Source organism: Dromiciops gliroides, chromosome 3, assembly GCF_019393635.1.
Source record: "Dromiciops gliroides isolate mDroGli1 chromosome 3, mDroGli1.pri, whole genome shotgun sequence".
NCBI classification, from domain to species: domain Eukaryota; kingdom Metazoa; phylum Chordata; class Mammalia; order Microbiotheria; family Microbiotheriidae; genus Dromiciops; species Dromiciops gliroides.
This window is the reverse complement of record NC_057863.1, coordinates 193391454-193406395: the sequence shown is the minus strand read 5'-3', so window position 1 is coordinate 193406395 and position 14942 is coordinate 193391454. Positions and strand designations below refer to the sequence as shown.

General features: G+C 33.8%; 1 protein-coding gene across 3 annotated transcripts in view; it reads left to right on the top strand.

The window, feature by feature from the left end:
• Nucleotides 1–14942, top strand: part of ROBO1 (roundabout guidance receptor 1) — a 976778-nt gene that overhangs the window by 347709 nt on the left and 614127 nt on the right. For 2 of the 3 annotated variants that reach the window (XM_043996229.1, XM_043996230.1), the window contains exon 2: nucleotides 572–655. The exons of the other annotated variant lie outside the window; for it this stretch is intronic. In XM_043996229.1, the coding sequence (XP_043852164.1) occupies nucleotides 572–655 (84 nt within the window). The remainder of the gene's footprint in view (nucleotides 1–571; nucleotides 656–14942) is intronic. 3 annotated transcript variants of the gene reach the window in all.

Below are 14942 nucleotides of genomic sequence, written 5' to 3'. Positions count from 1 at the left end.
TGCCTCCCAAAGAAGGTTTGTCACTTTTATCAACCCTTCCTCTCATTTGACAAGACACCATTTCACCCACACTCTTAGACCACTACCTCCTCCCTAAAAGAGGTAAAGTCCCCTGAGTCTGTAATTGCCAGGAGATGAAGCGATGATAGGGAGTGATCACAGTCAATAGCTTTGATTAACAATAAGGTAGAAAATTAGCAATGCTAGCATTCAGCTAGCCTGCCTTCTCTTCCCCATATGCTCCCCACAGCCTGTGCTGACTGCTGCACAGGAGGCAGTCAGAGCCCTGCACAAGCTTTGAATTATAGCAATGGTGCAGTAAAAGACTATTAAGGAAATCCAAGACTGAATAGGTTTTCCTATAGGCCACAGAAATTGTAAATGATGGCACTGAAATTTTTACAGAGCTTAATATGCCACAGGCGGTGTGAGGATGAAGTATGCTGTATGTTGTCCCTGTGTGTCTTTTTGGTATATGTGGATTTACTTGTGTCTGGACATATTGTGATCGAAATGGCAACTACTGTTACTACTGTGACCCCATCAGCAGCTCTGGTGTTGTTTCCGACAGACTCTGAAGACCTAGAGAGGGGGACCGACAACGGGACACCACTCCCCACCTCTGATAATGATGACAATTCGCTGGGCTACACAGGTAGAGTGTATCTTTCCAAAATATTAATAGTCCCATCTCTCTTCAAACTTCATCAGTCATCAACCACCTGTATAAAATTATTTTACCATCTCTACTGCTAACTAGCTCCAGCTAGAAATTGTGTTGTGGTAATCATGCTTTAAAATTCATCCAACAACCTGGAAACAATGATGCTAAAGGAAACTATTTTGAAAAACTACAAATGAAAGCAATGGTTATTCTTAGCATTTGTTTTTGTAACTCAAAAAAACAAATGTTGATCAGGGCAAACCTTTTTTATTATAAATATGTTTAGGAGAATAGTAATGTGTAACAGATCATGCAAACCTTTGATTAAACTGGAGCAAATAAGAAAAAGGAAAAGTTTTTATTAAGAATCATTTGTCTTAAAATTAAAATCATTTGTACATTCCTTATTTGTTGCACTACATACTAACATCTTAATATTGTTCTTTGCATGACTAATATATGCTCTAAGTGATACCATGTCCATGAACCACCTCTTAAATACAAATAGACATACACATACACATATATGCACAGAAATATACGTAACAAATTAACTCACTAACTGCATTAAAAAACTCAAAATGTTTTTTAAATGAACATGTATGAAAGTAATATGTTTACTTTTCTATAAAGTGTTTTTCAGTACAATGCAGTACAATTCAGTAAATAGGTACTAAGACAAATTTCAATTATTAATTTAGATATGGACAAAACATAAAATGCCATTTTTAACTAATTGTACAATTCAAAAATAATAATAACACAGTCCTGTTGTTACTAAAAGACCTTACTTATTCCAAAATTACTCAGACATACTTTCTGTAACTATTTCTCGGAATAGCTCATAGATTGGATATCAATGAGAGAGATAGTCATTGTTGTTATCACTACTATTATTTTGCTAATCATATGAAGTATTTAAAGAGAGAACTACAATAGCTAAATTTCACTTGGGAACAAAATAACATTATTTTTTAAACATCTTTATTCCCTTCATAGAAACATTATCTTGGTTTCCCTCTCCCTCCCACTCAAAAGTTGAGGTTTTTTAATCACTTTATGTCACGTACCAAATAAAATACTTCATGTATTTCTTTGTGTACACTTTTTTCTTTCCCACAAATATCACTGTTTCTCACCTTTTTTGGGTTTTCTCCCAAAACACAAAATTAATCTTCATTTGGGGAGTACATTCTGCAGGTCTTCAACTAAAAGTTATGAATTCTTTCTTAGTGCTGTGATTATGATAGCTTCATACTGGTACAAGTATGAATCAAAAACAGTATTATTCCTTATATATATTTTGAATTTGTTATATATTAGCTAAACTAATTCGTATTCTTCTATTATGAACAACTATATTGTCTAATCACATTCAAAATATTTGTTCTTTCTCTGTTATGGGATGTTTACAACTTGCATATGGGCAAGTTATAGTAGAATGAAAACAATTTAAAATAGTTTTAAAATCTAAAAGCAGTGTTTCCTTTATTGCTATTTATCATTTTATGCTCAGATACTTTGTCATTGTATATAGTTAATTGAAATTGGAATGTTCCGTTATCAACATTTATAATTTTAAAAATACAAAGAATAGATTTATTCCTTTCAGGTAATGAAATTATAAAACTATCTACTCAATCTTCTATCATGTGACTTATTTTTAAAAGACCGATTTAATGCAATGTGATAATAAAATAACATTACAAGTTACCCTGGACCTGAAGCCAGTATTTATTATGGTACTGAATAGCAAAAAAAAAAAAATGTTTCCTGAGTTTATTCTAACATAGTCGATTCTCAATTTTTTAGGAACTGATTTTTCCAGTGTGAGTCGTCCATGCCCTATCTTTCTCCTTCTCTTCCTCCTTCATTTAACTGTTTTCTTTTCTCATTATAAACTCCAAAATAATAGATAGTGAAATAGAGATTAAACTGCTTTCTTTCTTTTTAGAGGGTAGAGCAGTGGAGCTACTTCTTACAGTTACAATTAAAGAGACAGAATGGATTATGAGATAATACTATTTTGTACAAGTAGTTCTGAGTTTCTATAAATTTCATTTCCTATAAAAACCCTTTTGATTATACTCACAGATGATTGAGTTGACACTATCTGTGTAGTACAGATTACTCATTGACAAGAGTTGGAGATAAATGGAAGTGTATATGGTTGGGTGCATTGTTACTTCTTTATTTAAAATAAGAATGTTTTAAGTCACCATGAATATAGCAGCAACTTAAATCAGTGCTTAAATTTAAAGTTTGTATTAAACCAGCAAATACACAAAGCACTTGTTAGATCTATGGTATTAGCAATAATGACAAGGAAAACTAATTTTTTTAAAATATGAAATTTCTATTCTTGTTTCTTTATTCCTAATATAAGCTTGTGGAACTGTTACATATATTACCTTCTTTTCATGAATGTTCTTTCTTTTCATAAATCTGAAATTGGAGATCTTTCTTGTTGTCTTCTCCCCCAAAGCTTCTACTATAATGGTTTGTAGATTCCAAAGGCAAAAATAAAAGTCTCCCAGAGGTATCTTTACAAACTAAGACAAACATCATCCCTATCAAGGAAAACCTAACAGTCTCCGAAAGAAGCCACAATAATTTCAAGAGTTTGCCAAATACTATATTCACTCTGACCATTTAGCCTGATCACTAAAAATGTCATTTTCACAAGTTTTTCAGTACAACATATGCTATGGTCACCAAGCCAAATGTAACCATCATTATTAAATTGATCTATCCAGATAAAATTCATAGCTCTCATAACAAGCACATGATTTTACAATTACATGTAAACCTTAATTAATAAATGCCAAATTATAAATTTGATTCTTCATTGCTTTTGTTCATAATTTTATAACAATATTTACATCATGTCTATATCTAGATAAAGTTCAATGTATAAGGACCAGGAGGAATAATTTTTTGGTGACTTAGAGTAGAAAGTAAAAATTGACCACGTCCCCACATACACACATCTCCATTCCCCTACTACCAGGTAGAAATATCTCTGAAAGCTGAATAGAAATTAAAGTGCTGCAGTATCACAGAGTAATCAGTGATTGCAGAGATTTCTAAGATGGTGGCGTGATGTTGCTGAAATATATTTGTACATTATCTAAAAGCAAGTAACATTTCTTGGTTAATGGTCCATAGTATACAGCTTCAGCTGCAAAAATATAAAGATGATTTCTTGAACCATTATTCAAGTCAAGTCCATAGTCAAGACCATATTCTAAAACCCCCATAATAACTATTAATGAATGGGGATATTTTTAAAGAACCTTTTTTTAAACAACACATTGTTTATAGGTTGCTGCTAGTGTACATATTTAGAAATATGAGGAGAGGGATAAAAGATATGTTATAAAATACCTGCGATCTGTTTATATGTCAGGGCTATACTATGTTCTCTTTGTAGACTATGTTCAAAACTTTTTTTAAGAGGGAAAAAGTGGAAAGAGTATTGGATTCAAGCTGGGATTGACTGTTGTAGGGAAGGGAAATAGTAAACATAGAAAAGCACTAGGAAGAGTCTTGATATCACACAACCACTGTAAAGAAGTGTACACATAGCTTCAAAATCATCAGCCTACAGGATAACTAACAAAGTCAGAATGATGGATCGTAACTATCAATTATTGTAGATTCAGCCTTTTCTCCTTTATCCCCCAACCCTTGCCACTCCTGCACAGAACAATATATATCTGTTGATATGATAGGCAATTGTTCTAGGGAAATAAATTGTACTACTTTCATGTTTCATAGTAAACATTTTAGGTTAGATTATAATTTCTAGTCATTCTGTTGCTGCCAAAACTTGCATGGTAGAAAGTTCTAGAAAGTGGTGGGGGGAGCAAGTTAACCTTTTGAATAATCCATAAAAAGAAAATAATATAAAATTTACCTGATTATAAAAGACTGGATCATATTGAGCTATTGAAATATTGAGATGTCTTACTTATGATTAATAAATGATACTTACCATTGTACCTATTTTTGTAGCTACAAAATAACAAATATTTTTATTTTAAGGAATTTGAATTTTCTCTTCTGAAAGTAAAAGCAAATTGATCTCAGCTTGATTTATCTTTCATAAAAATGGAGCATGTTAAGAAAATCAAGTCCTATATACAGAATATATAATACTTTATACTTACCTCCAGAATATTATTTTGGTTGATAAATTTCTTTGCTCTTATGATTATGAATGACATCTCTTATGCTTAAGCCACTTGGCAAAAGAAGCATGCCAAAGTAAAAACCAACTTCACTTGATTTATGTTTAAATAAGTAAATTAATATTCCTCCAATGTAGTTTTCTGGTTGAAATCATTATTGGCAGATAGGTTCTCCAACGGTTTAATGAATAAGAAAAATTTTAAAGCAACTTCTCTAGCCATATGGCAGAACCCATATAGAAAAAGAATCCACACCATAACATACTTGACATGTGGTTGTCCAGTCTCTATTTAAAAACTGACAGTGAAAGTTCTAATCCCCACACAAGGTGGCCCATTCTGCTCTTAAACAGCTCTAATTATTAGGAAGCTTTCCCTCACATTAAACCTCAGTTGACTTCTTTGCAACTTCCATCCATTTTTCCTCCTTTTGTCCTCTGGTCCAAAACAGAAAAATTTCCTCTCTCCTCTACATAATAGTCCATTAAATACTTGAAGACAGAATATCCACCTTGAGCCTCCCCTTCCTATGCTAAATATCCCCAATTCCTTCTGTAAATACCCCTTTCTGGCTGCCTAAAGGCCAGGTATGTTACCTTTACCCCTCCTCCAGAGTAGTCTGGTATTCTTAAAAGTGTTCGGGGTGTCTAATCTCTTTGGGTTCATATCCCCATCAGTTATGTTCCCCAATCAATTATTATCTTAAGGGATTCCTGAAAGCCCTCATTCCATTTAGTCACTTAATATTCAAATTAGCTTTTACAAAGGAATATTTATTTCAAAGATATAAAAAGAACAAACATACAAACATCCCCTCACCCCAACACTTGAGGGAGAAGCTCAAAACCCCTTTACCCACTTAGTCTCTAGCAAGAATAGGAAAATTAGGTTCACAGTTTAGCTCAGTTCCTATATAGCAAAGGCCTAAGACCCCCCCCCCTAGGTTTGTGTTCCATCACCCTGGATTTTCCAGATTTTCCTATAACACCTGTCCTTGAATCACAGCTCCAAGGTCTTTATGGTTAAAGCTCCCAGGTCCAGGGAGTTCACCTCCTGCACTCAGAACTGAAAAGTACAAATAAAATAAAGCAAAATTTCAAGATAAAGTCTTGGCGTCACAGAGCCTAAACAGCGAAGGGGAAGATAGTCCTTCACCCACCCCCACCGACCTTGGTATATGATGCCCATACTGTGAGTGAACAAGACCTTCACCGCTAAATGCAGCTGCAGCAAGAGATTGAGACTATCTCAGTCAGGCAGTATAAGCAACTATATAGCCAATGGAAACAGACTGCTTCCACCCATATGGGAGGGGAACACAGGATTTATTTTCCACAAAGCAGGTCCTTTATGTCTCCCTTCAAGGATGCCTCCAATCTTAGTTGAACTGGGTATGTTCAAAATGTGATTACTCTTCAACCAAATGAACTTAAGACACTTCATCAAACTTGTCTACCTCCTCTGGACACTCTCCAACTTATCAAAATTCAGCTAGTTTACAATGATGCAGCAGTGCTCAACTAAAAGCGAATCAGGACATTGATATAATTTATCATAAACAAGGCAATTATGATGGACAATTTTTAGTACATATGTTTCCTTTTAGAAATAACATTTCTACTTATATATTGATTTTTTTATACCTTAAGTTCCTGCTTGCTGGCAGCAGATATACAATGACACTAAGTCCTTAAATCAAGTTGAGAGTTGAATTGAGGATTAAGTATGTATGAATCAAAGATATTGTCGAAAGACGATTAAAGAAATAAATTTGACCTTCATTTCCTCACACTCCCATTGTGTTCTTAAACACTTAGTTTAAAAGGAAGCATTAGACAACAATGTGGAATGTACGATAGCCAAATGTATATCAGGGATTTAGGTATTATTTGAGACCTTCTAAATGACCCCCCAAAAAGGGAACTTATAACCTCTTGGGAAAATTCAGTCATGCAGGAATGATTATCATCATTCAGTCAACAAATATTTATTAATCATGCACTATGTGTCAGAAACTACCCTAAGTTCTGGGGATAAAAGGAAAGCCAAAAAAGACAGTCCTTGTTCTCAAGACATCCACATTCTAATGGATATCACATTCTAATCATATATCATGTAAATAACTGTGTACCTATAAAATATGTACAGTATAAATGGAAGATAATCTCAGGCAGAAGGGAATTAGGAGAAAGGAAGAGAATAAAGAAATGTCTCCTGTAGAAGGAGGATCTGTGTTGAATCTTAAAGGAAGCCAGAGAAGCTAAGAGTGAGAGGACAGGAAGAAATCAATTGCAAGCATGAGGAACAACTAATGAATGCAAAAGCAGAGTGGGCAATGGAGTGCTGTGTCTGAGGAGCCACAACTAGGTCAGTGTAGCTAGATCAAAGAGTATATAAGGATACTAAAGTGTATGAAAGCTGGAAATGGTCTTGGTTTGAAGACAGTATGGCAAGTATTCACAGAGTCCGGCAACTACCTTTCTACTACATGTATATTATGTGTCACAGTGGATAGAATGGAGTCAGGAAAACTTGAATTCAAATCTTGCCTAAGACATTTGCTAGCTGTGTGACCTTGGGCAAGCCACAAGATGTTAATCTATGTGCCTTAGTTTACTTATCTGTAAAATGGGGACAATGACAGCACTTCTCTCACAGGGTTGTTGTGATCATCAAATAAGTTAATGTGCTTGCAAGCTTTAAAGTGCTATATAAATGCTAGCTATTTTTATTATATCCTCCCGGGGATCTAGGGATACTCCTCAGGGACTGGGGTGTCTTTAGTTAATACCACAGGCTCAAGCCTTTATTTTTTAGCAATCATTAACTAGCATTTCATTCTCATTTAACCACTTAACATCAATTAGCTTTTAAAAAGGGGGTGTAGTTATTTGGAAGATATAACACAAAAGAGAATTACAAACATTTCCCCCACCCATCTAACACTTTATGGGCATTATCTCCACTATATTGCATCTATCTCTGAGGAGAGTAGGCTCTCACTTAAAGTAGCTTCTACATAGCTTTGATCCCACCAAGTTCACAACCAAATTTTGCATTCCCACTGGCTGCAAAATTCACCATGAACTCAACTTCCACACTTCAGATTTCCAGACTCCCAGATGACTCTCCTGACCTTTTAAAACTCATAAGGTAGATTCCAACTTCCTTCATCTAAAACAAAAACCAAACACCAAGGCAAAAGACCAAGGCCCATTTTCAAAGGGTCACCTATCAGCATTAGAACGGGAGTGGGTCAGAGTCCTCTCCCTTTCCACATTGTCTCTCACCACATGCTGTTAAACAGAATGACATCAGCTAAAGAAATACAAAGTCAATATTTTAAATGCCCCTACCTTACTTATTCTTTGTTCTATAAGTCTTGAAATAGCCTTAAGCAAAACTGATATAGCTTTGGTTTATAAGTCTCATATATAATAATACTTTACATTTATATTGCATTTTACAATTTATAGAATACTTTCATATACATCACTACCATAATCCTCACAAGGCTCATCTAGGAACTATACTTTTCTATGAAAGTTTGTTCAAATAAATAGATGATCTCTAGAGGACACAAAGTTCCAGTGGGGAGGGGGTAGGGAGGAGAGAGAATGGGTGCTTCTTAATCTCTGTGCTTTAAGAATATTTGTTATAGCTTTAAAACTGTGCAGATTAAAATCTACATCTTGATTAAAAGTTCATTAACAACCAAACAAAATAATAAAGTCAAAGCAAAAGAAAGGCTGAGACCAAATAAGGCCTTTTGAATGTATCCCCTATCTTGGGTCTACAACCGTAGCCACTCAAAGAAGCTACTGTCCATCATTTAGTTAGCAGACCAGAACTAACTACAAAATGTCTAAGCATGCTTCAAAGTCACCCCAAGGGACTCCTATTATACATCAGCATAGGCAGAATCCCCAGCCTCTTCCATATGGGAAATTGAATCAATGACATTCTGTGCATGTGCAGTCCCCTCTTTCAACAGGAATGACACAGTTATTCTCATTGTGCTCCTCAATTTCAACATTTTGAGAGTTGAAAAGTTCTCTATGTATTTGAAGAAAGGGAATCCTGGTAAAAAAAAATGAACTATTTGATTACCCAAAACTGATAAGTATTGTTTTCAAATGTTTGTTATACATAAAAAATTGACAAACTCAGCCAGGCATGCTGGTACATGCCTGTAATCCTGACCACTACAGAAGTTTAATCTTAGTAGAATGCTTGAGCAACTCAGTTCTGAGCTGCAAAGCATTAAAGTAATATGGTGTCCACACTAAGTATAGCACTATTATGATGAACCCCCAAGAGTGGAAGGTAACTAGTTAAGGAAGAGCAAAGTGGGCCAGGTCAGAAATGGAACAGGCCAAAGCTGCTTTGCTGATTGGCACTAGAATCAGATGCCTGAGTGAGCATTGTACCTCCAGCCTGTACAAGAAAGGGAGATCCAGTCTCAGAGAAGACAAAACAAACAAAAAACCCAATTCATCTGCATATACAAATTCAATTCAACATGAAGCTTTCAATATGTTACAATCTTATAAGAACCAAACCTTTTTAAGAGCACACTAAATTTATAGAATATGTTTTGTATTGAACTTAGGTCAATACTATTACAATATAGTATACTGTAAGGTAGGAATGACTGAGGTGTATCTATTCAAAACTTTGAGAATCCCAGACCCTTTATCCAAAATTCTAATTTTTACATATAGTACCTGTGTTCTTATCCAACTTGCCCAATTTTTGATATCTTTAAAGGAAAATACTATTCACTGATTTCAGAATTGTTTTACCTCTTCTACTTAGCTAAATTTTAACCCCATTTTAAAAAGGGAGTAGGAGGAAATATGTATTTATATGGGACCTACTATGTGCTAGAATCTGTGCTAAGCACTTTTTACAAACATGATCTCATTTGATGCTACCAAAAAACCTGTGAATAAGGTTCTGTTATCATCGCCATTTTTCAGTTGAGGAAACAAAAGCAAAAATGGTTAAATGACTGGTCGGGGCTCACATAACTAGTAAGTATCTGAGGCTGAATTTGAACTCATGTCCAATACTCTATCCTTTAAACCACCTAGAGAAATTTCCCTAGAGAAACTCAGACTGTCACAACGTTGTATAAATATGTCCTGTAATTAAACTATCCAAGAAAAATTATACAATAGCTTTTAATGTGCTACATTATCCACAAATACAGGAAGTACTAGCTACCTAAAATAATTGTGCATTGGGAGGGTTATTATGTACCTACTTTCAATGATAATTTAATATTTAAGATTCGTCAAAATATAAAAACAGAAGCAGTAGATTTATTGATGAAATTGTGTATAACAATAAAAATGCTGATAGATGTAATCTATAGCCCAGATGCTACTCTTCATCATCATGATGGAATGTTTATTTTCTATGATTCAATATTATGACTAGAAATGAATAGGATTTGAAACAATGAACTTTCATTAAAGTGCTAATCTAATGAATCACTAAGAACATTGCATTAAAATAAATAAAAAATAATTATACTAGTTGATCTTAATAAACTGTGCAACTTAATATTTCCCATAGGCACTTAATAGATGTTCAGTCTCTGAGTTTATAGAGAAAATCCTTTTAATAAGTTAAATCAAAGGCAACTATTTTAATTTCAAATTGTTTGCTTTCTTACTTTCAGAAGAAAAAATTCAAATTCCTTAAAGTAAGTAATTTTTGTTACTTGTATAACTACAAAATACATGTATAGAAGTAATGTATTATCATTATTATTAATTATAAGCAAAATATCTTGACATTTTAATAGCTCAATATCATCCAGAGTCTTTTGGTAATCAAGTAAATTTTATGTTATTTTCTCCAAAGGGCCTGATTTGCTTTTCCTCCCCTCTGGTGCTTCTTCCAATTATCCCTTAAATGACTAGGCTTTCTATGCATAGATTACATTCTCCAAAATGTAGCAGCAACAGAATGAGTAGAAATTATAATCAAACCAAAAATATCTAGTGATTATGAAGCAAGCAGAGGGCACTATCCATTTTCCCAAAACAAATGACTACCATACAACCAAGTATGGGGAGAAGGGGGGCAGCATTTCTGTCAACAATAATGGGTGGTTATGATATTTCATTCTGAGATTGTTAGGCATCCTTTAGACTCATGATTTTAAGGCTATGGGTACACTTTTCCACAGTCGGAGTATGATATCAGGTCTTTTCCTAAGGCTTTTCCATTTTTCTTATTCTCTTTTATCCCAAGGATCAATCCAAGGTTGCATCCTCCTCTATTACCTACTATGAAGACATGGGAATCCACTGACTTATATTCTTATATACTATTAACATTCCATATTCAGCTTTTTACCAACTGAGGATAAACTGTATTTTTTTTCTTTTGCAAGTAGTAACGAACAATGTAATATGTACATTAAGTCACCTTGCGGAAAATCTAACTGAGAGTTTCTGGGGCCTCCAGAATAAGATCTCTTCTTCATAAATGAGCAAAAAAGAAACTCACTAGCTACTCTTTTGTTGACTTTCATCCTCCCCATGTCACATCACACTTGTGTGTTACACCTCTCTAATATGTGCATTAATATGTGATTAATTTTAACCCACATAAGAAGTTGCAGAGATCTAAAGTGAATGAGAAATAGTGAATTATTTTTAGCAATCATATCCTCATTAAATCATTCTCATGAGACAAGCAATATTAACAAAGGATAACTCCTAACAATATTAAAGAGTAAATATGTATGAAAAATATAAACAATTGAAAAGTAGTATTAAGTCTTTATAAATCCTCAAATTTTGGAGATTATGAAAAGTCAATGGTCATAATCTCCCTTCTTTCATTCCAGTTATTTTAGCTACATCTAAAGTTGTAATGGAAATAAGTATTATTTAAAAGTAGGCATATGAAAAAGAATTAGCTAGCTAATTGTAAGAACCTATTCTATTTTATTTTATTTCTTGCAAATTTATTTAGCTAACATATTCTATAAATCTCAGAGCAGAGAAAATTTCATTTCTACCTTAAATTAAGTAAACTGTTTTGGTTTTCATATTTTTGTAGAACTGGGCTATTTTCACAGAACTTTAAAGTTAAAAGACTCTTCAGTATCCATCTAGTCCAACACATAACCAAAAGGAATCCCTATTAAAATTTACCTGAAAATGGTCTTCAGTTTGAGTTTGAAGATCTTGCAAGAGGGAAATCAACACCTCTCAAGGAACATTGCACTTTTTGACCACACTATTCTCATTTATTTGAAAACCACTTTCCATAATTTCTCCCTATTTCTCATATATTGTCTGCATGTTTTGGTTTAGATGCCCAAATAATTTACTTTGAATTCTATAGTATTAGCCATTTCTCTTAAGAGGAATATTATGCGAAAAAAAAGTAAACTAGACGAATCCATCAACTTATTAAAGGACTCATTTTATTGAGAAAATAATGAGAATATAAATTAAATAGTCCCATTGTGACAAAAATAAGTTATTTCAATTTCATTCATATTATTGAGTCTAATCCCTCTGGTTTACTGGGAAATATTAGGTATATTATTTCCTGGGATAGGAACTGCAGAGATTTGGTCATAACCAATGGTCAATTTAACCTTTATATATCTATCAACAGTAAGGATGCTAAGCAAAGATTGTCTGAGACAAAAATTGTTGAGTACATCCAGCTTGCCTTCAATGCCTGTCTTTTTCCATTTGATTGTCTTATGTTCCACCTTTAGCTTTCAGTTACATTGTACTATATTTTGGATAACTAGGACCACTCTCCTCTTGCTCCTAACTTTTCCCATCCCTTAAAGTTCATCATAACTATCTAAGTGAAGGAAATTATATGTAAGATATACCTAAAGGTAGAAACCAAAACAAGAAAAAACACTTAAATTCACCAAAAAAAAAAAAACCAACTAGATAGCAGGTGGTTAATCTAACAAAGTAATACATGTCACAAAAACATGAGAAAATTGGGCAATATTTTTAATTTGAAAATATATGGGTGTGAAAAGATAAAAGATAGTTATGTCAAGGAAAAAACAGTAAGAAAACTAATGAATCAAAATTTATTCTTATGAAGAATAATAGTTAATTTGAGAATGCATACCTTTATTAGCATACTCATGAAAAAACTATTGTGGGGGCAGCTAGGTGGCGCAGTGGATAAAGCACCGGCCCTGGATTCAGAAGTACCTGAGTTCAAATCCGGCCTCAGACACTTGACACTTACTAGCTGTGTGACCCTGGGCAAGTCACTTAACCCCCATTGCCCCACAAAAAAATACAAAAAAAAAACTATTGTGCACTTACTGTGTGTAAACAAAAGATTTACTGGTCATTGCCCTTTTGAGAAACAATGTACAAATATGAGAATTCAAAGATAATGTAAATTTATAATACATTTTTATTTGCATGTTTATGATAATGATTTATTCCTGACTAGAAGTATTTAGATGTTATGCTGGATAAAGCTCTGGTCCTGGAAGATCTGAGTTCAAAATCAATGTCTTATTCAAAACTACTTGTGTGAACCTATGCAAGTCACTTAATCACTGTGCCTCAGTTTCCTCAGCTGCAAAATGGGGATAATAGTACCTATCTTCCAGGGCTATGGCATAGAGTGTCACTTAATAAATGTTTATTCTCTTCCCCTTTTAATATCATTCATTTTGACAGTATTATTATATGTGTACTAGCTACCTGATTAAATTCAACAGAACTGCTAGACAATGTTTTCCTTAGTGCACAATTTTATGGAAGTACAGATAGTCATGCATTTTAAGCTTGAAGCCATGACAATATTTTTATGAATCTATATGTAGCAATTCCACTGGACTCACTGTCCCAACTCACACTCAGACTTGCAGGCTAGATTCTCAGACACTGCCTGATTCATCCCCCTCAGGATATTAGAGTAACTTAAATTTCTTTGGTAGAAGTGCAGAGTGTCTGTTTTCTAAAGGCACTCCCAAAGCTTGCCTAAAAAAGTTGCTGAAATGCTTCTAATGGAATCTCCTTCTCTGATATGCAGAGGCACAACCAATGTTTTTATATTTCCCCTGTAACATTATTTGATTTCATTTAATTGCTCTAAAGAACTTTATTTTTCCCAAAATGATCAAGGACTTTGACCAAAAACAACCTGAAGTACACTATAAATTGTTCATCTAGACCAAGAAGAAATCAAAGGTCAAAAAAAAAAAACATCATTTGATTTGGTTTGTTGTTGTTGTTGTTTTGGTTTGGTTTTGTGAGGCAAAGAGGGTTAAATGATTTGCCCAGGGTCACACAGCTAGTAAGTGTCAAGTGTCTGAGGCCGGATTGAACTCAGGTCCTCCTGAATCCAGGGCCGGTGCTTTATCCTCTGTGTCACCTAGGTGCCCCCAATATTTGTATTTGAAATATAACATGTAGATTAAAAAATTGTTAGTGAAATCTATCAAATGTCTCAGGAATAAAGTGTTATTCTATTGAACAGAGTTTTTTAACTTGAAGTATATGAATGTTTTAATTAATTAATGTTTTAATATTTTGATAACTGTTTCAATATTTTACTTTACTGTTTAATCATGTATTTTTTGAATTTGATTTTTTTCTAAAAGAGCATGTAAAAGCTTTGCCTGACTACCAAGAGCCCATGGTACTAAAAAGATTAAGAACCTCTGCTCTAGCAATATTTACAAATGTCTCAAATTTACATGACAAGAAGTGACATCCCTGAGTATATTCAGCTATTTGCTGGGGCGGCTGTGGTGAAATGCAAACTAGGAATAAATCTGTTAGATATTTAGGAGAAATATTACCAGGTGGGGTTTCCAAGACTGGGCAGGACTTTTCTGAGTTTCAAATGATCTCTTCTATCTCAATCACCTCACCAATTTAAGCAAAACTCCATTTGTTAGAGGTATTTAAATATTTTCAACACCAAATAGATATGCTTTAGCCAAAAAATTATATTCACTCTCAATCTCTTATTGAGAGCCTAAAAAGCATCATGAAAATAATGGGGAGGGGGGGAATGAGATCCATCAGAGAAAAACATTCTCTATTCACTAAATA